This window comes from Myotis lucifugus, unplaced genomic scaffold (genome assembly GCF_000147115.1).
Source record: "Myotis lucifugus unplaced genomic scaffold, Myoluc2.0 scaffold_53, whole genome shotgun sequence".
Lineage (NCBI taxonomy): Eukaryota > Metazoa > Chordata > Mammalia > Chiroptera > Vespertilionidae > Myotis > Myotis lucifugus.
The window spans coordinates 1,204,589-1,227,585 of record NW_005871101.1 but is presented as its reverse complement, the minus strand read 5'-3'; the positions used below and the strand labels follow the sequence as shown (position 1 = coordinate 1,227,585).

Here is a 22,997-nt window from a genome sequence, read left to right as displayed (position 1 = left end):
TTTCTTATATGAACTGACAATTGATGGTTTTAAGTTATTTTTTTTGGCATCCATTCATATGAGCTAGGTAGAACAGATTTTTTGTGTGTGTGATTAAAAAGCAGTATCAGAAAGGCAAATTGATACACTCAAAAGGTCACATACCTATAGGTAACAGAGTTGGAAAGAACCCAGGTCTCTCGATACCTGTTCCCAATTTCAGATTCCCAGAGGAATGTTCCCCACACCACCCACTCCTGGGCAAAGTGCAATCACTATCAGGCACTGTCTATAGTTACAGGAAGCACGGAGAGTTGGAGAAGTTTTCAAAATTGTGTATTTTTCAATCTACTTTAATGTTGTATTTTTCAATGCGGCTTAATATTAATGTACAGAGGTATTAAATCAACTTCCCCTTTTCATTGCATGTGTCAACTTTGTGCAAAATGCACTCGCTCTCTTACTTTCTGACTTTTTACCAGTTTCCATAAACAAGATGGCTTCATCCTCATAAAGCATTCACTTACGGCACCCACTGTTTTAAAATGTTCCCTACCTGTATCCGTTGGTTCTATTCCATCTTTTGGCTTATTCAAACAGGGCATAAACTTATCAATTTCTTCTCCCTGATCTCTGGTCGGATTTGAGTTGTCAAAGACAGGCTGCAAGTGGGTTGGGAGCTGGTCTCAACTCTGAGACAGTTTTACTAGTTCGCATTAGAGCAGACCTTTTCGCTTTCTGCAGATTCCCACAGCTATTCTTAGCTCAGCACATGATGGACAATATTCTTAGACTCTAGGTCATGGGTCAGAACATGAAAGTTCTGTGAAGACCTGTTTCTGTAAAGAATTATGGCTGTTGAGAAGGAACCAGGAGTAAGTGAGGGAAGCAGTGAACACACTTCGGGGAACTGGGGTGGGGCTGGATTCCAGCACCGGTAGAAATACGAAGGCGCAGCCCTAAGGAGGGAGTTGGCAATTTAAAGACTCCTTCTCTCGAGGGTGGGAGGGACCTGGAAGACAGCCCGTGTTCCTCGGTCAGGCTGGCCAAATGCTGCCTGTCATTTCCCTCCATCTGCTTTGCGCTATGTTCTATTCTTTTTCCAACAGCCAAAATTATACTGTTGCTAGGCACGTGACTTTGGCAAGGAAGCTCTGAGTCTCAGAAGAGTGGAGAGCAGAGAAGCCAATGAGCAGAGGGGGAAGGGAAAGCGTGGGGTGGCACCGTCCTGGCCCTCAGTGGAAAGGAGGGCCCCACTGCAGGGAGCCTGCAAGATGAGCTTCTCACTTCTACCTTCCCTAAGTATACAAGCTCACAGATTTGATATTATTAAATGGAAATATTTTTATAGGTGCAATTAACACAGGAGATGAACAATAATGTGGAGATACAGAGAAGGATAAAATGTAAAATATATTTCCAGAATATGTGTGTAAATCGACTAAAACTTTGAAAGTGTGATAGACATACCATTTTGAGATGTGACTGTCAAAAAAAGTGAGGCTGGAGATATCAGAGGTAAAGGACCCACAGCTAATTTGAAATTTGATCGGCTTGTTTTCTATTGTCTACAAAGTAAACTTGAAATTGCCAGTCTTTGTTATTTTATTTAAGATTTATTTGTTTGTTTGTTTATAGAGAGACATTGATTGTTGTTCCACTTATTTATGCATTCATTGGTTGATTCTTGTATGTGACCTGACCGAGAATCGAACCTACAACCTTGGCATATTGGGACGACACTCTAACTAGCTGAGCTACCCGGGTAGGGGAAATTGCCAGTCTTGAATGCGCTCCGTGAACCTCAAAGCCTGTGACATGACCTGCAACAGAAGCTACCTGTCCATGCTCTCTTGGATTCCTTTTCCTTTCAGAAGCAGCCCATAGTCTCACCAGGAAATATTCAATCAGAAAGTAGCTTAAGGTTCCTTCCAGCCATAAATGCTATGATTTTAGAAGTAGTCCAGATTTTTAAAGACAGAGCAATACATGAAGGAACAATATTTTTCCAGGCTCCCGAACACTTAAGAAGAAATCTTACAGGTACTTATGAGACCATGCACTCTAGGGAACTAATAACTGGGATGAGTGAAGTGGAGACTGAGGGCGCACAGCTACTCTCCTTATGACCTGCTCACATCTCCAAAATTCATGACTCCCTACTCAGCCCAATGAGCTCACTTGTCAACTTAATGTGACTCCTTCCAATTTCATGAGAAAATCATTTTTCCTTTTTGTCAAATGCGCTTTCTAGATAAAATGGACAGCCCTGCATCATGAAATGCAAGAGTTGACAGATATATAATGTAATTTTGAAAATATGATATAAATTGACCCATAGAATTGGAGGGCTGGCAAGAATGCAAGACTTTTTTTTTAAAAAGTCATCTCAGAAATAGGTCCTATGGTGACTTTCTTTTAAAAAGTATGTGGGAAAGCAAAGGACAAAGGTCACCTGTAAAAGCACAGACCATTATTTATATCTATGACCATATACCCTGTTCTAGATAAGCACTAAGCAATCTTGGCTTTGCCCTAGAGTTACCTATTGAACATTACTAGTATAAAGTATAGGTGCCTGGGCCCTACTCCAGGAAGTTAAATCCATTCAGCCTAGAGTTGAGTCCAGCTCTCTATATTTCTGGAAAGGTCCTCTGGTGATTCTGATGTGTAGTAAAGGCTGGGACCCACTGTACACCCTGCAGGATGGGGTAGGTTTTATGGTGCTGGTGCACTGCGCAGATGCTCTCCCCGTGGGATAGAGACAACCATTCCCTCAGCCACTGTGTTGGACACTGACTACTCACAGGGAAATCTTTCTCCAAGAATTGTCCACCATAGGCCATGCTTCACCCATGGCCATGCCCTTCTCCCCTAGTCAGCCCGCATGTAATAACCGGTTAATGGGAGGAGGGGAAAACAAAGGCCCAACCTTCTTTCCTTAATTTGGGGCAACTATGAAAGGGGTCCTTAATCCTAGCCATCAATGAATTAGAGTTACATGATGTGGGGAAAGCATTGGTAGGAGTTGAGCTCAAAACCTTTTTTTGCCTATTGTTGTTAGAAGCCTAGACAAGTCACATTTATTAATTCTAAAAACAGGTTCGACAACAACAACAATAATAATAGCAACAAAACCTGTATAATCTACTTTCAAAAGTAGTTGTGAAGATTCTATAAGAGTCTGTATAAATAAACTGTTATTAACCACTTAAAATGCTGGTAGTTACTGTTACTAAATGTTCTTAGGTCTAAAAATCTTCATATGTTATGTGAAAAAAATATAATAAGTACCACTGGAAGTCAAAAAATGTTTTAAGCCCCAAATGGGTATGTATTTAACATTCTCCACTGTTCAATGAATTGAAGTGAAAAAAATGGAATGGTTTTGTTTGTTTGTTTTGCTGTTTTCACACAGAGCTAAAGCCAGCCATAGTGAGAAATAGATCTGGGGGCCAAGATAATTCAGTGGTGGAAAGAATAGGCTTTTCCACAAATGGTGCTGAAACAACTGGATACCCACATGCAAAAGAATAAAACTGAACCTCTACCTCCCACCATGTACAAAAAGTAACACAAAATGGATCAAAGACCTCAATGTTAGAGCTAAAACTATAAAATTCTTAGAAAAGAAGAGCAGTAAAGACTCATGGTCCTGGATTGGGCATTGGTTTTGGAGCTCTGATACCAAAGCAATAAAAAAAATAGATAAATTGGACTTTACCAAAATTAATCTTGTGTGTGTGTGTTTCAAAGGATACTATCAGGAAAGCAAAAAGAAAACACACTGAGTGGTAGAAAATATTTGCAAATCATAAATCTGATATGATACTTGTATCCAGAATATATAAAGAACTCTTAATAATTCAACAAGGAGACAACCTCACTGAAACACGGGCAAGGAATCTCACTTGACATTTCTCCAAAGATAACTCTTAACTGGCTAATAATAACAGAAAAAAATACTCAACATCATAAGTCATTAGGGAAATTCAAATCAAAAGCACAATGAGATACCATTTCACACCTACAAGAATGGCTATAATAATAATAATAAAAGACAGATAATCAGTATTGGCAATGATGTAGAGAAATTGGACCCTCATACAATGTGGGAATGTAAAAGGGTAGAGTCACTTTTGAAAACATCTTGGCAGGTCCTCAAATTGTTTGTTTAAGAGTCACCATATAATCCAGCAGTTCTATCCCTAGAGTAATGAAAACATATCTGCATAAAAACTAGTATAGAATGTTTATAGCAGCATTATTTATATAACCAAAAAGTGAAAACAACCCAATTATCCACCAACTGAAAATGGATAAATAAAATGTAGTATGTCCAGATAACAGAATATTACCTGACAATCAAATTATATAAAATACTGATACATTCTATAACATAAAGGACCTTGACAATATTAAGCTAAGTGAAGGAAGTCAGTCACAAAAGAACGCATATTATATGATTCTATTTATATAAAATGTCCAGACCAGGCATGTCTACAGAAAAGAAAGTAGATGAGTGGTTGCAAGGGGCTCATGGGAAAAGGAGTGAGCAATGACAAAGGTATGAGGTTTCTTCCTGGGGTGATGGAAATATTCTAAATTTGATTAGGTGGTGGTTGCACAACTCTGTGAAAATCCTAAAATTCACTGAATTGTAGACTTCAAGTGGGTAGGTTGTATGGCATGTGAGTTATATTTGAATAAAAGTGTTATTAAAGAAATAATCCCATGAGCCGAAGAAATAAGACAGATGATAACAAGAATTTAAATATAACCCACGGAAAAACATTATAACTATTTTGTTTTGGTTTTTAAGTAAACACAGCTCACTGTCTGCTATTAAAAAAAAATCAGATCACAAATCTGCGTGGGAAAGAGACCGGCCAGGAAAAAATGACTGTGCCCTGGGAGAATTCTCATTCCCTCAAAAAACGGACTCAAAAGTTCTCGGTCACTGACTCAGACTTAAGGCATCAATAACCTCCTGCTCGCTGAGTTAAATCATGCCTGCTAGGAAAAGACAGTTTTTTAAAAATGGGCCTTCAAAAGTCCTTTTAGCAGTAAATGCAAGATCTGCAGTCACATCCTGCCGGAATGCCAAGCACTGTACCTGTAAGCTCTCAGGATCCTCTGGGCAATGGCGTCGCCTATCTTGTTGAACACAACCTTGTCATCCGCGCAGCTTATAAAGAACTGGTTCTATGGAAAATCAATAGGATAACCATGTAAGTCTTTCATATCTTAATATATATATGGAAATGTGGTGGATAACATACTCTACATTGATATTTAAAAAAAAACCACACATTTCACATAGCAGACATGCTCTGACCCCTGAAATCACCTGAGGAAAGTAGGCCACAGAATAAACCTCATCTCACTCTGATCCTATACATTCCCAGGTAAGAACAGGTGTAACATCTTAGTCGAGCGAATGGCTAAACTATTATTTCATCATGCACGTTCCTTGTAGGTTATGTTTTTAGAGTGGCAGGAACATTACAAATTAAAGGGACATCGAACATCGAATTTTTTTTTCAGATTCACACATTGTATAAATGCTTATGATTAAAAATTATATCTTGGCTAGATACAGAGAACAGACTGACAGCTGACAGAGGGGAGGGAGAGGGGCAGCTGAGTGATAAAGGTGAAGGAATTAAACAACAACAACAAAAAACCTCGTAGACAGACCACAATATGGTGATTACCAGGGGGAAAAGGGATGGGGGAGGTAGAAGAGGGTGAAGAAGGATAAATGGTGACAGAAGGAGACTTGACTTGGGGTGGTGAACACACAATATAATATACAAATGATGTATTATATAGAACTAGAGGCCCAATGCACGAAATTCGTGCAAGAGTAGGCCTTCCTTCCCCCGGCTGCCGGCACTGGCTTCCCTCTGGCACCCAGGACCCGGGCTTTCCTTGCAGCCCCAGCTTCATACGGAAGGTCATCCTGTCTAATTAGCATATTATGCTTTTATTATTATAGATTATACACTTGAAACCTATATAATTTTACTAACTAATGTCACCCTAATAAATTTAATAAAAAATTATGTCAGCAGACATTCTATCTTATGCCAAGTCTACTTTATAACAGGTAGATGGCAGAGCCATGATCTAATTTTCTCCACCCTTTCTCCATTATTAACTAGTATATGCTTTGGCTTTAGATCATTTATTTGAGTCTCTTATTATTCCTCAACTTCTATTTTAAGTAGCTTAAAATCTCTTGTATGTATACCAATAAAATAGAAAGAGAAATATTGTTATATCTTTTTTGTTTAAGTACTTCTCTTATTTATGCATCTATAAAACATTCTACAATACTACTACTAAAAAACTAGGATACAACATTATTATAATGGTATAAAAGATTTAGTTGCTGCATAGAGGAATGTAAAAAATTAAATAAAAATATTATCACTATTACATGTTTTATTTATACATTGTTATAATACACCTATAACAAAGTAGAGTCATCACCAAGTAACCTTTGCTAATCATCTTAAAGAGATATATAAGCAATGAGTCAATATATTATTATCATCCCTCTGCAACATTATCATGTTTATTACTATACACGTTTTATGCATTTAAGTGCCTAAATCTGTAAACTGCCTCCAGAAGATAAATTTACAAGAGAACACTGTGCAGAAACTCATTTGAGAATGTGTTTCCCCTTAGGGCAGTGGTTCTCAACCTTCTGGCCCTTTAAATAAAGTTTCTCATGATGGCGAACCTATGACACATGTGTCAGAGGTGACACGTGAACTCATTTTTTTGGTTGATTTTTCTTTGTTAAATGGCATTTAAATATATAAAATAAATATAAAAAATATAAGTCTTTGTGTTACTATGGTTGCAAATATCAAAAAATTTCTATATGTGACACGACACCAGAGTTAAGTTAGGGTTTTTCAAAATGCTGACACGCCGAGCTCAAAAGGTTCGCCATCACTGTCATGTTGTGATCCAACCATAAAATTATTTTCGTTGCTACTTCATAACTGTAATGTTGCTACTGTTATGAATCGTCATGTAAATATCTGATATGCAGGATTGTCTTAGGCGACCCCTGTGAAAGGGTCGTTCGACCGCCACAGGGGTCGCGACCCACAGGTTGAGAACCGCTGTCTTAGGGCATCAAACAATCAAAATCTCAGTGGCAACCAAACCATGCTTGTTTTTCTGAATTTATATTACAGAGAAACTTAGCATTGCTCAGTAGCTGTGACACACACTGGCCACCTGTCATGTCCTTACTTCTTTTTGGGGAGAGCAGGGTGAATGCTGACCGCTTACCTTGCCTAGAGGTGTGTCAACCTGGTTATTATCTGCACCCATGTGTACTAGTATCGTCATGGCATTACTGATCTCACTTAGTACTGGGGTATCACTAATGAGAAAAGCTGACTTACTGCTACCAAAAAGAGAGAAAGCAAAAGGATTCTGGGTAATGGGTGAGCCAGTGGTTAACAACTCACATTATTATGTTAAAATTTTTTGAAGTCAATTGCACTAATCATACCAGTATTACTAAACTCCAGGCTTTATCCAGAATTCAGTAATGTCCTTTTTCTGTTGCACAATCCCATCCGGGATACCACATTGCATTCAGCCTGCCAATATTTTCAATCAGTCTTCTCTTTCTCCACGTCTGTGAAATAAATAAATCTCTAATTCTTTTCTACTTGCCTTGAATAAATTGTCACTGGGTGGAAGGGGAGAGGGCCAAAACTCAAGGGGGAGGAAGAAAGGGCTAGAATGATTTTCTCCAGCTACTGCATCTCCCTCCATACATTTTTACAAAACTCAGTGGAAAAGAAAAGATTCAAATAAAGGAGGGAGATGTGCTCTGATTGATTGTTGCATTGTCATGACTTTTTATTTTGTCAGGATTTTCCAAGTGCTCTGAGGTAGCTTAGGAGGGAGTAGGAAGTGCTAGTAAAGTTCCCAGAGTAAACCCAGTGTCCCCTAGATTTCCTCCTATTCTTTGAACACAAACTCTTGGATCTGCAAAAGCTTCGTAATAAATAGTTGTTCACACAGGACTGAGGAACGTGGTACCTGCCCTCAATATTTTTGCGTCTTCCTTTTCCATGTTCCTTTGCTGCACTCTCCTACGCCAACATCCACAAACCAGTGGCATCCAGGGGTCTCTATTTTATTTTTATTTTATTTTATTTTATTATTTTTTTAAAAATATATTTTATTGATTTTTTACAGAGAGGAAGAGAGAGGGATAGAGAGTTAGGAACATCAATGAGAGAGAAACATCGACCAGCTGCCTCCTGCACATCTCCCACTGGGGGTGTGCCCGCAACCAACGTACATGCCCTTGACCGGAATCGAACCCGGGACCCTTCAGTCCGCAGGCTGACGCTCTATCCACTGAGCCAAACCGGTTTCGGCATCTATTTTAGCAACTTACCCCTGTGCCTGCTCCCCTGAAGCAGTACGTGCCTCACACTTCCCCCTCCAACTCCAGCCAAATCTAAACTTATACATCCATGTTGGGGAATACCTGTCTAATAATATTACAATGAGTTGATACATTTAATAACAGGGATCTGAGGACTCCTATTGGAGTCCTGAGTTAATGAAAATGCAAAACAAATGTCAGGTGTGCTGGGGAAGTAAAAGTTCAGGTGGACCAAGGCCTCTTCACAACTCAACATACACTTAATACAGGAGGTCCTGAGTTCAGGGACCCTGCAGGTTCTGTGTGGTATTGATGGGAAGGCAGGTTGTCATAGCAATTTACATGAGCAAGACTTACTTCTATATAGATATAGTGCTTGCTGTTCTCTATCACGTGGACGTAAGCAGTGTGGATGGACTCTTCATGGTACTTTATCCCAGCAGACCAATCAGTAGCAGAGGGCAGAACTAGGAGGCAGCAATCAGAAATGACGAAACATAAGACAATGGAGATTACGCCAGATGCACTGATACAATGAAGTCAATCCTTTTGCTGTTAAACAACTAAATGAATACAATGGCTTGAGTGTCATGTGTGGGTCAAGGGAGAGTAGGTGGATGGGGTACTGGTCCTTGGACGTATCCCATAACGAAGGAGCCCAGCTGGCAACCAAGTCCTGACTATTTCTTCTCCCACTCAACACAACTGTCAATCAAAATGGGAAACCATAAGGCATTTCTATCAAGAATATTTCAGGAGTACCTCATCTGGTGGCTGAGTGGGATGCCCATTTGTACTTTTCCAGGACAATTCCACAATTTCACCAGAGTACCTGGTATTATGGTGTATTTATTAATAGTGCTACTTTCACTCCCCAAAGTGTCCTGGTATGAACCATATAATATGGCCACCCTAGCTCTGACTTGATAATAATATGATTACTCCTTTTCCCTCAAATATATACTGTTCAGATTAATATACGCTAAAAAGCAATTAGATTCATTTAGAGATCTAATCTTGATTCTACTTTTAATTAGCTGTCTGATCCTGGCCCTGTCACTTCAGCTCTCAGCTTCCTCACTCCTGCTGCCTCCCTGCATTCAGACACTCACCTGCTCCCACCCAGATTACAATAAGAGCTTCCAGCGCAGACACCTGAGTATGTGTTAAATGCATTGACACAGAGCAGGACTGCCTAGGTTCAAAGCTTAGCTCAGCCATTCAGTGGCTTTGATCTTGGTCAAGTTTCTTAACTGCTTTGTGCCTCAGATTTCCACTCTATAAAATGGAGTACCTACTCTGTAGGGTGGTGGAGAGAATTAAATGAATTAGTGTGGAGTGTGCAGGAGGCCTGGCACCTAGTAAGTGCTGTCACTGTTTGCTATCACTAGTGAGCACATTAGAGGATGCGTTTGAGTGGTGGCAGAGCCTGTCAGCGATGCTGCCGAGTAGACTGTGGCTGGGCATGGGAGGGTACACTCCATGACAGGGAAGGCTTTTCAACACTAAGACACCACTGGCTGCCAGCATTCTAACTAGTATTGCAGTGCAATGTTGGGCATATAGTAGGTGCTCAATAAACATTTGTTATTTGACCTTCCCTAAGTAGTAACAGGACATCACATAAGCATCAGTATGAAAATAGATTTACTATTCCTGATTTGAAATGAATGTTGACGCTTTGCTTCAAGAGGTCAACAGAAATTGAAGGAAAAATAATAACCTATACTTATTAGGAATATATAATGATCCAATTCATAACCAGTTTTGTCTGTTATAAAGGGGTCAGCAAAAGTAGGTTTACCTGGTACAGTTGTGAGTACACAAAACATAGGGTTTATTCTTGTATTATTATTTATTTAACTAGCATGGGTTTTTCCCCCCCATATGAACAACTGTAAACCTACTTTACCTTCCCTGTATATAAAAGATCTGGTACAATTCTTGCTCTAATCAATAACTTAAAAAATTGTATCTACTGAAATTCAAAGTTAAATCCTACTAATATCATTGATTGTGCCATCCTCAAAACGTTATTTCATTATTCAGTGTATGGCATTTATTACAAAATAGCCCCCTGCAAAGCACTTTATTTAATTTTATCACATGAACAGTGCAATGAAATTGGAAAATATAATTGTGAACAGAAATAGTCAAATATCTCAAAAGAAAACTCGTAAGGAAAATTTAGATAAATATGATCACACTGGGAAATATCTTGATTTTCCATCATCCCCAAAGAGCTGCATTATTGTCCATTAGTAGAAATAACAAAGGTTGAACAAATAGAAGTTTTAATTCTTAGTCCACTCAAACGTATGCTGAATTTTGTTGTGAGGGTGCATAACTCTGAAAATGCAGGCTACCTTGAAGATTCTTATGCCACACATGCTGACCTAATGCTATGTAACTCTGGGAACAATGTATACAATTATAAAGTGTACTGGGAAGATTGGAGTTGTCCTCACTGAAAAATGTGAATGAAACCAATGCCACAGGCACTTAGTCCAGAAGGAGCCATTTTGCCCAGTAACACTTTGTGATAAAGAAAAGCAAGACTGACCTGAACGTTAGCACGGACGGACCCAGGCACTTGGTATTTCAACTCATGGGCTGTTGTGTGAGATTTCGGAAGTAGAAAAGGATAAGAAAGGGACCGATATTTTGGTTTCATAATCTACAATAATTAAAAAGAAGGTAAAAAATTTCAAATTAGAAAACAGTTCCATTCTTCCACATTTTGATTATAAAAGAAATTCAGGTTTATTTGAAACAGAAAAAATTGTTAACAGTGGATGTTTCTAGGTGAAGAGGTAACACATTATTTTTGGTTGTTTTTTTCTATTTCCCAGAGATGGAGAACTCCTTTTTTATTTCTTTTACCTTTTGTAGTAGGCATGTATTCTTTAGGAAGCTTAAATATAATTGAGTTATAGAGATATATAATTGCAAAAAGGGGGTTACTCTTTTGTAAACTGATATTTTACTATGTTGCAGATATCTTGCCATAGCAATATAGCAGTACATGTCATTTTAAAATAACTCCAGTGTCAAATGGTATGGAAAGAGCATAACTTGTTTAATAGATTACTATTAATAAGCATTTCAGTTACTTCTCATTTTATTTGAATTATTGGAAGCAATATGAAAATAAATTAGTTAATTGGGTTATTTCCTTAACTTAAATGCCTGGAAAAGATTTTCTGAGTCAAAAGGTTATATACCTTTTAAGAAGTTTTTTGTGCTGTACCAATTTAGCCCCCAGAAGCAGGGTATAAGATCATCAAAAATTCAAAACCCAATTGTAGGTATTAGCTGTGTGGTTTTTTTTTTTTTTTAAATCTTTGCTTGCCTAGTAGGTTAAAGCTTTCACTTACATAGCATTATAAACAGTAATTTTTTTGATAAAACAGTCTTTTCCCAAATTACCAGGAAGAATAATGAATGTCTCCTCACTTTTTAAAGTAAATAAAAAGGAATCTAAATAACACCTGGATGATAGGCACTTAACTTATGAACGTTAGGTCAAATTCCCAAGAGTAATGAAGACATACTAAAGAAGACACAATTGGGATAAAAACAAAATGGCTACATTGGCTCAGAACCCCTCTCCAATATGAACCCAGTGCAATGCCAGGATTGGAAAGACTTGAAAGTTTGAGCTCAGCCATCTAAACAAGACTCCCATTCCCCTTCAATAGCCTTCCGGGTGAGCACCAGCCAGGCCAGATGCTTAATCAACACTGAGCAGCCAAGATGTTGAAGGGTGAAAACCACTGGCCCTGATCGTAGCATCTATTCCTCTCTGCTCTAAATTATCTGTAATGTGAAAGTTCAGGAACATTTCCTTTTGCCCACAGACTCAGGAGCTCTGACTCCCAGGCACCCGACGGCAGATGACTGGCACAGCTGTGGCCACCCAGGCCTCTTCCAACCCCCTAGGTGTCTCCTCTCCCAGGCCTGCCTCTCTATGTGGACTGAACCGTGATAAGACCATCCATGTACCTTTGTGAAGTTCCAGCGCTGGATGAAGTGACGTGCCACATCACGAGCCGCCTTCCCGTGGACCACAGAGCCAATGTCATGCCATGGCATCCGGGGGGTGGAGTACCTGTCTATGAAATCTGCCCAGGTGCACCAGGCAAGAATCGTCACTAACTTCTGTGCCAGGGACAGAAGCCATCTGACCCCCAGAGCTGACCCCACTATGATAAGTCAAAGGGAACGTGGTAATGTCCACGTATGTGTATATTTCTTGGCTTGGGTGGAGCAATACCTTCATAACCAAGTGAAGCATAGATCACAGTCCCCCATGCACCTCCCCAAATATGTTTCCTCTTCTCTTAGTGTTAGATAGTCACTAGGCAAGGCAAGATGTGAGCTGGTACAAATTACCTAAGGCTGTGTACTTGACCTTGTATTTTCCTGTTTGACCCTGTTGAGATAATGTCAGGCTACATATGCAGTGCCATCTCTATCTCCTCTTAGACATAGAAGCACAGTGATAATCTAAAAATGTGTCACTTTAATGATAAAAATGAAGATGATAAGCAGAAGAGGAGATGATCAAAGGGATTGTGCCATCTTTTGGAGAATGACAGGTCATTACCCCCAAAGTATGCCTATATAAAACCTGATGGTTTGAAACAAGTAAGCTCTATTTCATGTTTTTTTTCCTTACTATAATTATAAGCAATCCTTAATTATATGACTGAATTATGATTTAGCAAATATTTTTAAAAGTTTTAGCAAATATTCAAAGAAAAACAAGACATTAGATCATGCACTGGCATACTTGTTAGATGCTGACAAGCAAAAAGAGAAAAATAAGTAGCCATCCACTACCACGGACTCACCAGCAAAGGGTTTATCCAGTTGGATCCAGTCTTTGAAGACGAAATTGCAGTAGTCCTTTCCATGCCAGAAGCGCGTTTCCCCATGGAGCTCTCCCACGCCTGTCTGCAGACTGCGGACTGAGCCTGTGTCTGTGGACACAGCAAGACCCACTCAGAGACAGCACAGGTGGGCCACAGGGAGGGAGGCTCAGCTCTCATTTACAAAACTCCTCTAGACTTCTTACCTTTCCTTCTTGAGACTCAGTACTAGGGCAGAATATCCCTACTCTATCTGAGGCTGAGGGGTGACAAGGTTTTATAACCCTTAAGTTTATTAGTAGTGGGCAGCTGGGGCTATAACCAGGTTCGCATGTGACAATGAAATTTAACATTCTTAGGTTTACCATCTATCATCTCACTGGAAGAAAGGACCACAGGGTTAACTGTGAATCAAGAACTTGCTAGGAGGGACTATGAGAGAGTAGTAAAACCCTGGGTCAGGTAGGGAAACATGAGACCTGTATGTTAGCATAGATACAGAGGATAGAAAGAAGTCATGCCCTTCTCGTTCCTCAGTCAATGTGGCAAACACCTAATATGGAAGTCTTGTCCTTTGCATCTCAGAAAGAAAGAACCTCAAATATGCAAACAGCCCACATTCCAGCCCTGGAATTAACCAGCTAAGTCAGTGATGGCGAACCTATGACACGCGTGTCAGAGGTGACACGGGAACTCATCTTTTTGGTTGATTGTTTTTTTGTTAAATGGCATTTAAATATATAAAATAAATATCAAAAATATAAGTCTTTGTTTTACTATGCTTGCAAATATCAAAAAATTTCTATATGTGACACAGCACCAGAGTTAAGTTAGGGTTTTTCAAAATGCTGACACGCCGAACTCAAAAGGTTCGCCATCACTGAGCTAAGTGAACATCACCATTAACGAAGAATTTGGTCTAGATGACATCCAAGATTTTCAGGCTCTAACATTCTATATTCCCGAAATCATAAATGACAACCATAAAAGTCATCACAACAGCAGACTAGAGGGTTATGACTATACATGCACAAAAGCAGCCATTTACTGCAACACTTCACAAAGAGCTTTGCGGGACAATGTTACTCAGGGGCCAATACTTTGACTGAAATTGGCTATATTGGCCATTGAGACAACTAAGCAGGAAGACTAGCAGAACTACAAATCACAGATGTAGGGCTTAGCACAAAAGAAGCATTTAACATATAGACATCGGTAGCAAAAATATTTGTTGAATGAATAGAAGGTACCACATGCAGAAGCCAGGTAGCCAGTGAGAGTACTGAACTGGTCCCCCTACCACCACACTGTCCCAGAACTGTCTTTTCAAACTGCAGACTCCTTGCTTAAAAGCCTTCCAGGATTACCTACTGCCTACACAGGGTCAAATACTAAGGGTTTCGTGTGCATAGAAGACTCCAAACGGGGTACCAATCTCTCTTTCTCCGGTCTTTGCTCTTCCCCATACAGCCCAGGCCCCATGCCCATCACGTGCCTCACTGTGTTTTGACAGGCTGGTCTATCATGTCTCTGTCCAGTTGTCACATTTTTCCTTCTGCCTGGGATGCTGGTCCTTCCCTCCCAGCCTGATCTCATCATCCTTCAAGAGCCACATAGCTGTCATATGCTCTAGAGACACCCCCAGGTCCTAGTAGGGACAGACAGTCACTAGCTCTGCTATAGAACCATTAATAGTTGCACACCCCAGTGCCTCTGATTTTGTGATACAATTGTGTAAGGATGCTCCCTCCCTGCCCCCACTCATCTATAGGGTGTCCCAAAATTCACTCAAGATTTGAATTTTGCGTGAGCATTAACAACAACAACAAAAATAAAAGCCTAATTTTACTTGGTTTATTGAATCAGATTCTAATATCTGTTGCCCTTTGATTTCAACCCCTTCAATTTGATAAGCATTACCAAGTACCAATGATGGCCCAGGAGCAGGGACAATGAAGACCAATGAAGACCATGGCTTCGCGTATATGCCAGCAAAGCCGTGGAGGCCATTTACCCGATGTGCTATTCCATACATAACCCTATACTGTATACTTTATGAATCAATAAACAATTTACAATTTTTAATTATAAACATGTGTTTTCTGTCAAAATTACTTCTTGCGTGAATTTTGGGACACCCTATATAAACTCCTCCGGGTGGGGAGTGTATCCCCGCCCTCCTGGTGTAGCTCCGGGCACTCAGTAAGTATTTCCAGAACAAAGGTTTTTAAGCAATCACCCCATGAATATTCTAGCTCAAATGGAATAATTAGCCTTCCATGGTTATTGAAATTGTCGTAAAGTGCTAAATATGAGCGAAACTGAAATGTTAAAGATAGAATTCTATTGACTTCTCCCAGCGATTTATTTTCCTGCTCAATAAGACTGAGAGGCCAAAGTACTGGCAGGTCTGTTTGCTCACCTGCAGGCTCTTTATAGTAAGCATGGAACTTTGTTAAAAAATAAAATAAAAGAAAGAAAAAAGAGACAAGAGTGAGATAAATAATGAGACAAATTCCAAATTAAAAAAAAAGGCATAGGTATATAAAATTTGTTTTTATCCATTGAAAAACTCTAAAGCTATAGTTTTACATATACACACATACAGTTGCTTAAAAATTATCTTTCACCTAACTATCAGTTATTATAAGAAAAACAAAACCAAGAGAATTCTTCGATTCAGAAAATTGTCTCGGTGTTAATTGAATTCAACCTGCTCATAATTCAAATTTGTTTTTAGTCATGGCCTAAAGTGGCAGCCTGGGCGAGTCTATTTTGAAGAAGTGGCGTTAGAAGAAGCGGGGGGGGGGGGGGGGGCGCGGGGAAGGGGTGGTAATCGGTCAGTCAGTGGGGCGACAGAACACGGCGCAGGCGGGCTGCGGGACACGCAGTGCGAGGGAGGCGTGCACGATTCATGCATGAGCTGAGTGAGCCAGTCAGTCAGCAGTCTCATTGTGCAGTGGTTAGTGCTAGTGATAGACGAAACAAGTATACAAGACGAGTGTGGATGGGAGAGTTGGAAGGGGTCGACCTCAGCGAACGTACCTCAATCAGATTGAGGACGTTTTTAGCAAAGGCCAGCTTAGGAGTACCCTAATTAAGTTAATAACAATGTACCTACCTATATAGTTTAAGTTTTAAAAATTTGGCTCTCAAAAGAAATTTCAATCGTTGTACTGTTGATATTTGGCTCTGTTGACTAATGAGTTTGCTGACCACTGGCCTAAACTTTTCCAAACAAATCAGGGCCCTCCTAAGAACAAATGAAATATTAAGGCAAAAGAGCCAAATGCTCATAGTTACTGTGATTACTGCTCAGAGTTGTATGAGCACCAATGAGCAGGAAGACAGGATGTTTAAGATCAGCAACGCCGATCTGAGGAGCTCTCAGTCTGTATCTGTCTCCCAGTTGATTTCATAATTCACCTGCCTTGTTGTCCAGCACAGGTTTTTCATGCCAGTTTCCTGCAATCCTCATTCCTCAGTGGCCCGGACTCTGGCTGCAAAAGTTTAGGGAAAGGGTGTGTCCCTGCCCCCTCATTGGTGCTCATACAACTCTGAACAGTAATCACAGTAACACAAGAATTTGTCTCTTCATTTTACTCTTTATCCAATCTCAGAGATTTCCCCGCCTTGCTTTCTCCTGCCTCCCTAATCGGTCACGGATGGATTTCATGTGACCCTCCTCACGCCTCCTGCTTTAATTGTAATGTATAAGATTAACTGCAAAACTGCCATTCTCCAGACCACTTCCTCAATCCATTGAGGTTTTGCTTCCTGGCAATTACTGTCAGTTTGACTCAGATAAACTCATAAAAATTCTCTACAGGTTTGAACGTCTCTTACGTCGACAGAAACACCTGTCTCAACTTAATTGCAAAAATGACTTCCCCCCTCAGCTGTCTAATTTTTGCTTAAATGAAAAAGATAGCAACAGTCACTGAATATAAGAGGAGTAAAATTCAAATGACAGAGTCTCAATCAAAGAAATGCCAATTTGAAATTCTCCCTCTTGCAATATAATTTTGAAAAAGAAAAAAAAAGACATCTTGAAGATGGCTGACTGATTTTGAATTACAATATATACTACAGAAATCTACCATAGTTACTAATCACATTTAAGATGAATGGATTCTGGTGCAGTTTTTCTGCTTGAAAACTCATAGTGATCTTGCGTGCACACTCCATACTGACTGCGTGCACCATGCATAAGATTCACTGGGCGCGGGTTCCCCATGGCTTCATGCATTCCAGGGAAACTGACACTGCAAAGAAGCTACCACAATTCACTGCCTCTAAAAAGCAAGTTATTAACTCAGCAAAATTCAGTTTCTAATCCTATATAATAAAAGGGTAATATGCAAATTGGCTCTAATGGCAGAATGACCAGGAATGACCAGTCACTATGACGTGCACTGACCCCCAGGGAGCAGACACTCAATGCAGGAGCTGCCCCCTGGTGGTCAGTGCACTCCCACAGGGGGAGCTCTGCTCAGCCATAAGCCAGGCTGATGACTGTGAGCACAGTGGCGGTGGTGGGAGCCTCTCCCACTTCCTCAGCAGTGCTAAGGATGTCTGACTGTGGGTTAGGCCCGCACCCCGCCTAAGCTATCAGTCAAACATCCCCCGAGGGCTCCTGGGCTGCCAGAAGGATATCTGACTGCCAGCTTAGGCTCAATACCCTGGGGAGCAGGCCTAAGCCAGCAGGTGGACATCCCCTGAGGGGTCCTGGACTGCGAGAGGGTGCAGGCCAGGCTGAGGGACACCCCCCCCCCCAGTACATGAAATTTTGTGCACCGGGCCTCTAGTTTCTAATAAAGAGTTACTCTATGCTTGATTTATGTTTCAAGTCCTATAAAACAATATAGGTTTAAGTCATTATGTGATTTAAATACAGAGCTATGTTCTTTAAACTTCCTTTATTACTAATAGTGGAAACTTACTTTTTTTTCAATGCAAATTCACACAGAACTCCAATACATAAATAAGTACAAGCAGGATGGTTCTGGTTGAATCAAATATCAACAGAGGTGGGAGGTCTGGGGCCCATCTGCTCAGTATCCTCTGCAGGACCCCTGAGAAACATCAGGGCCCAAGGAACAGGCTTTGAAAAGCACTGCTCCAGAAGGAGCTTCCTTTTTTACATAAATTTTTTTTTCATATTAAAAAATTAAAGCTGCAATTTAACATAATTCATGGAAAGAGTCCTCTCCATCTCTCACATCCCACATGCAGGGCATCAGCAAATGCCATGAGCACCACCTCAAGATGTGTCACTACTTGCCACCCAGGTCTGCTGTGAAGAATGTGCCTGTAAAAATCTAAGTCAGACCTTGTTCCTCCTCTGCTCAGGACCTTCTGATGACTTTCCATCTCACTCAAAGGGAAAGCCAAGACCCTTACAAGGGCTGAAAGACCTTATGTAATTGACCCAGCCCTCTCGGACTTTGCCCCCTTCCTGGTCCCCCAGCCCAGTCCTGGAAACACTGATCCCCTCCTGCCTCTCTGCCCTCACACTTGCTATTCCTCTGGCTGGGACCCCTTCCACCCAGATCTTCTCTTAGCCTCATTCTTCTCTTCCTTTTGATCTCTTTTAAAAACTCACCTCATTAGAGAAGAATTTTCTGACCACTCGATATAAAATAGTAATTCCTCCCCTCTGTCTGTCCCCCTTCCCCTGTTCTCCATGATAATTCTCACCACCTGATATGTTGTGTTTGATACCCGGTGCACGAAATTCATGCACTGGGGTGGGGGAGTGTCCCTCAGCCCAGCCTGCACCCTCTCCAATCTGGGACCCCTCTACAATCCAGGACTGCTGACTCCCAGCTGCTCACCTGCCTGCCTGCCTGATTGCCCCTAACCACTTCTGCCTGCCAGCCTGATCAGCCCCCTAACCACTCCCCTGCCAGCCTGATTGATGCCTAACTGCTCCCCTGAAGGCCCAATCGCCCCTAACTGCCCTCCTTTGCAGGCCCGGTCACTCCTAATTGCCCTCCCCTGCAGGCCCGATCACTGCTAACTGCCCTCCCCTGTTGGCCTGGTCGCCCCTAACTGCCCTCCCCTCCCCTAATAGCCCACAACTGCCCTCCTCCCCTGCCAGCCATCTTGTGGCTGTGGGCACTGCAATCTTTGAGGGCAGGGCAGTCAATTAGCATATTCCCTCCTTATTGGCTGTGGGCGCTGCCATCTTTGTGACGGCGTGAGGGTCAATCAGCATAGTCCCTCTTTATTAGATAGAATTCCCATCCTTAACATCCAACTAGTTAAGTGAATTTCATCTGTTTTGTTCACTGCAGATCCCTAATACTTGGAACAGTGATTGGCATATACCAGGAGCTTAATAAGTACTTATTTAATGAAACAAATTAATTCTATACATTTATTTTTATATCCCCACTGACAGTTTACAGAAGAGCACAATCCCTCAAGGGGATGAAACACTCAGTATGTTCTTCTGATTCTGATGCATATGTGGGCGTCATCCTGAACCTGCATATACATCAAGTACATGCTTTATGCTAAATAAATAAAATGTCTCCTCATCTTCAGTTTCCTCCATTTTTAATGTCTTGGATATTTAGGTTGTTTACTTTCTCTCTCTCTCTCTCTCTCTCTCAATAAAACAATGCTGCACTGGACATATATCCAGTTTATTAGGGAGGAGGCTCCCATGAGCACCTGGAAACCACCCATGGGTGTCCTCAGGTCACCTCCATGGGTATCGGCTTGCTCAGCCTGACACTAGCCAGAGTTTCTCAGCTCCTGCCTGCATCTGCTTTCCCACTCCTTATCCTACTGCCAGCGACACAGACACTCAGTCATGACTCAGAGCCCCCAACGTCATGGCTCGGCAACCTCGTTCCTCCTTCTCATTTCTAACTTCAGTCTTAAAGCAGCAAAGTCACAAGTGGAATCACAAAGCACTACCTGGGCCTGTTTCCACCTCTTTACCTTTAATGTCTGACCCTGCATTCGCCCATCACCTGGCTCTTTGGACTTCCCAGGGGTCTCCCGGCCCCTGTCTCAGGGCTTTGAAGCTCCGTCAAGCCCAGGAATCACTGGGAGCCGTCCTGAGCCCACATACGCATCAAGTACTAACCTTACTCTAAATAAATGTCTCTTCATCTACAGTTTTCTCCATTTTTTAATGTCTGTCAATGTTATGATTTACAACATACAAATTTATTTAACAATGACATTAGAGCAATCAGTTTTTAAAATGCAAAGTCCCCAGACTAAAGAATGCTGGGCACCACTGCTCAAGGTCCAGCTTAATTCATTGGGTTCTTTAGTTTCTGCCACCAGGGGTGACTCACATCCAGCCCTGTTAGCTGAGTTCCAACTCGGCCATCTCCACAGGCCACTAGATCCAAAGGTCGTGACGCAGCAATCTGCACTTCTGCTCAATCACAAATCCCAACCATGGGCGCTGGGAGGGCTGAACGGGAGCTTCACTGCGCAAGTCACTTATCACCTCTGGACCTGGGTTACCTCATCTGTAAAAAGGAGATAACACCACAGGTGCTCCCGGCACTGACCTCAGAGAGCCTGCATATCATAAACACTAGCCTGAGGTTTTACTGTGGTTGCTACATATTATCGGACAACTTGTCCCTCTATCTGATCCATTGCCAAATCCTTTTCATTCCCACCGTCATAAATTAGGCCTGATCATGTATTCCTCAAGTGTGTGGTTCTTCTTACAACAGGTTATCAGATTACAATTTCTGAAAATTCACCTTTAGAGCATGACTCCTTTATTGATGTTGGGGAGTTCAGATGTGACTGCCGCTTCTCTTCCTGGTCATAGCAACCGAACGATACATTTTCTAACGTTTGGAAGCACTTGGCCCTTTCCCATCCCGTTACCTCATTTCCTTCACCTGCAATGTCTTCATATCCTCACCTACCCAATGACATTCCTTCCAAACCTAACCCCAATGTCCCCTCCTCAAGAACGTCTTTCTGGATCGTCAGAGAAGCCCTCCCACCCTCCACAGAACTAAAACACCACTGAGCTGCAGGTGCCCCGCGCTGTACCCTTCTTAGGTTATGTTTCATCTCAGTGCTAGAAGTGTAGGAATCCCGTGGGCTCCCCCCAGGCGTGGCTCTCCATATGTGTGGTGTGCAAACTGTGTGGACAGAAAGACAATCCAGAAACACACTCACTGGCCATGCAGCACAAGCTGAAGCCTGGGAAGGTGCTGCTGCTTCACGCGTCACTTACCTATGGCAGGTCTAGGGAGCCCCTGCTCAGAACCACTGGAAGAGCGAAAGAGTTTCAAGTGGGGCTTTAAACCATGGATTAAATTCTGACGACTCCTACAGTGATTACAATAACCTGGAGAAAGTTGAGAGTGTTTTTGGTTGCTTGCTTGTTTGTTACAAAGAAACACATATATCAGGTTTTCTAGACTGGAAAGCAGGTGTGATCATTTTTAAAACGAGGCAAGGCGATCAAAGCAGTCACAAGTCCTGGGTCACAGGACATTGCAAGGATAAAAAAGAACAGCACATTTCTAAGATGCAGAAAATCTGATGTTTGAGGAGAAATGCTTGTTGTATTTCTGGATGGGACGAGAAATGAAATATTGTTTTTCTAAAAAAAAAAGTATAGAGTATACCTAATACTTTTCTTTTGCCTTTATAATTGGCCATTATTTTATCCATGCTTAGTCATTCTGCTACCATCAGAAGCACGACTTGTGTTTGTTATGATGACTCGTGTGAATAAAGGAATAAATCTGTTCTACAATGAGGCCGACAAGGCCATGCGACGGCAAGATGTTGAATAAGATGATCTAGTGACCTTTCGGCATTGATCCATTTACCCCACCATAGAAAGGTAGATTCTCAAAACAGGGGTGCAGTGTCTGGCTACGGAGGCCACAGAGTGTGGTCCCAATCAGGTCTAGCCACGACGGCAACTTACTGGAGGCACTGTCGATGCTGCTGAGGCTGTCGGAGCCGTGCAGGTGGTGCCTGTGCAACTGCCTGTAGAGGCTGAATTTGGAGAACTTGCTGGGTTTGCCTATGCCTTTCAGTTTTGAATCCATATCATCAGCAGTCTTCAGGATGGGCAGATTTTTAGCAGACTCCTTTTTATCTTTGAGGCTTAAGGATTCCATAGATTCTGTTATTTCAGCCTGTGAAGACTATTAAAAACAAAACAAAACAAAACAAAAAGACACCGCATCAAATACACTGCGCTGTGGCCCTTTCATTCCAGTAGGGTGAGGTGTAAAGTTGGCACAGGACAGAAGTTTTTAACAGACACACAATAAGGTGTGAGGTCAGCCGCAGGGCAGTAGGGATTCTTGTGAAGGCTTTAAATACTGCCAAAGGAACAGCAGGCATTCCAGCGTGGGTACTCTTTCAGGCCAAATTCCTGAAATTTTATACCAATGAATTGTCTTAACAATTATATAAGTTACGCTCACTGTTGAGCCACTGAACTTTCTCTGCTAAATATTAAGTAAGCAATGCTTTTTTTCTGTCAATTATCCTCCCTGTAACCAATTCACCACATTTCAGTTTTCCCAGAAAAAGTACCAACATAGCCAGCAGTAAAATAGGATGAAGCCCATCAACTTCTTTAATAAGTATGTTGATATTTTGGCAACCACTTGAGTTGAGATAATAAATATATGAATATAGGCATATAGATATATTTTGGCAGCTCTTGGTTTAAAGGTAGTTGGTGA

The 22,997-nt window shown here is 41.3% G+C and overlaps 1 protein-coding gene across 1 annotated transcript in view; it reads right to left on the bottom strand.

The window, feature by feature from the left end:
• The window catches only part of PLD1 (phospholipase D1), a 131,001-nt gene that overhangs the window by 33,787 nt on the left and 74,217 nt on the right, over positions 1 to 22,997 (bottom strand). Inside the window, exons 15-21 of the mRNA XM_023753885.1 lie at positions 22,226 to 22,448; positions 21,521 to 21,634; positions 13,273 to 13,401; positions 12,422 to 12,540; positions 10,976 to 11,093; positions 8,774 to 8,883; positions 5,096 to 5,184 (exon numbers count right to left, since the gene is read on the bottom strand). Coding sequence (XP_023609653.1) covers positions 5,096 to 5,184; positions 8,774 to 8,883; positions 10,976 to 11,093; positions 12,422 to 12,540; positions 13,273 to 13,401; positions 21,521 to 21,634; positions 22,226 to 22,448 — 902 coding nt within the window. The remainder of the gene's footprint in view (positions 1 to 5,095; positions 5,185 to 8,773; positions 8,884 to 10,975; positions 11,094 to 12,421; positions 12,541 to 13,272; positions 13,402 to 21,520; positions 21,635 to 22,225; positions 22,449 to 22,997) is intronic.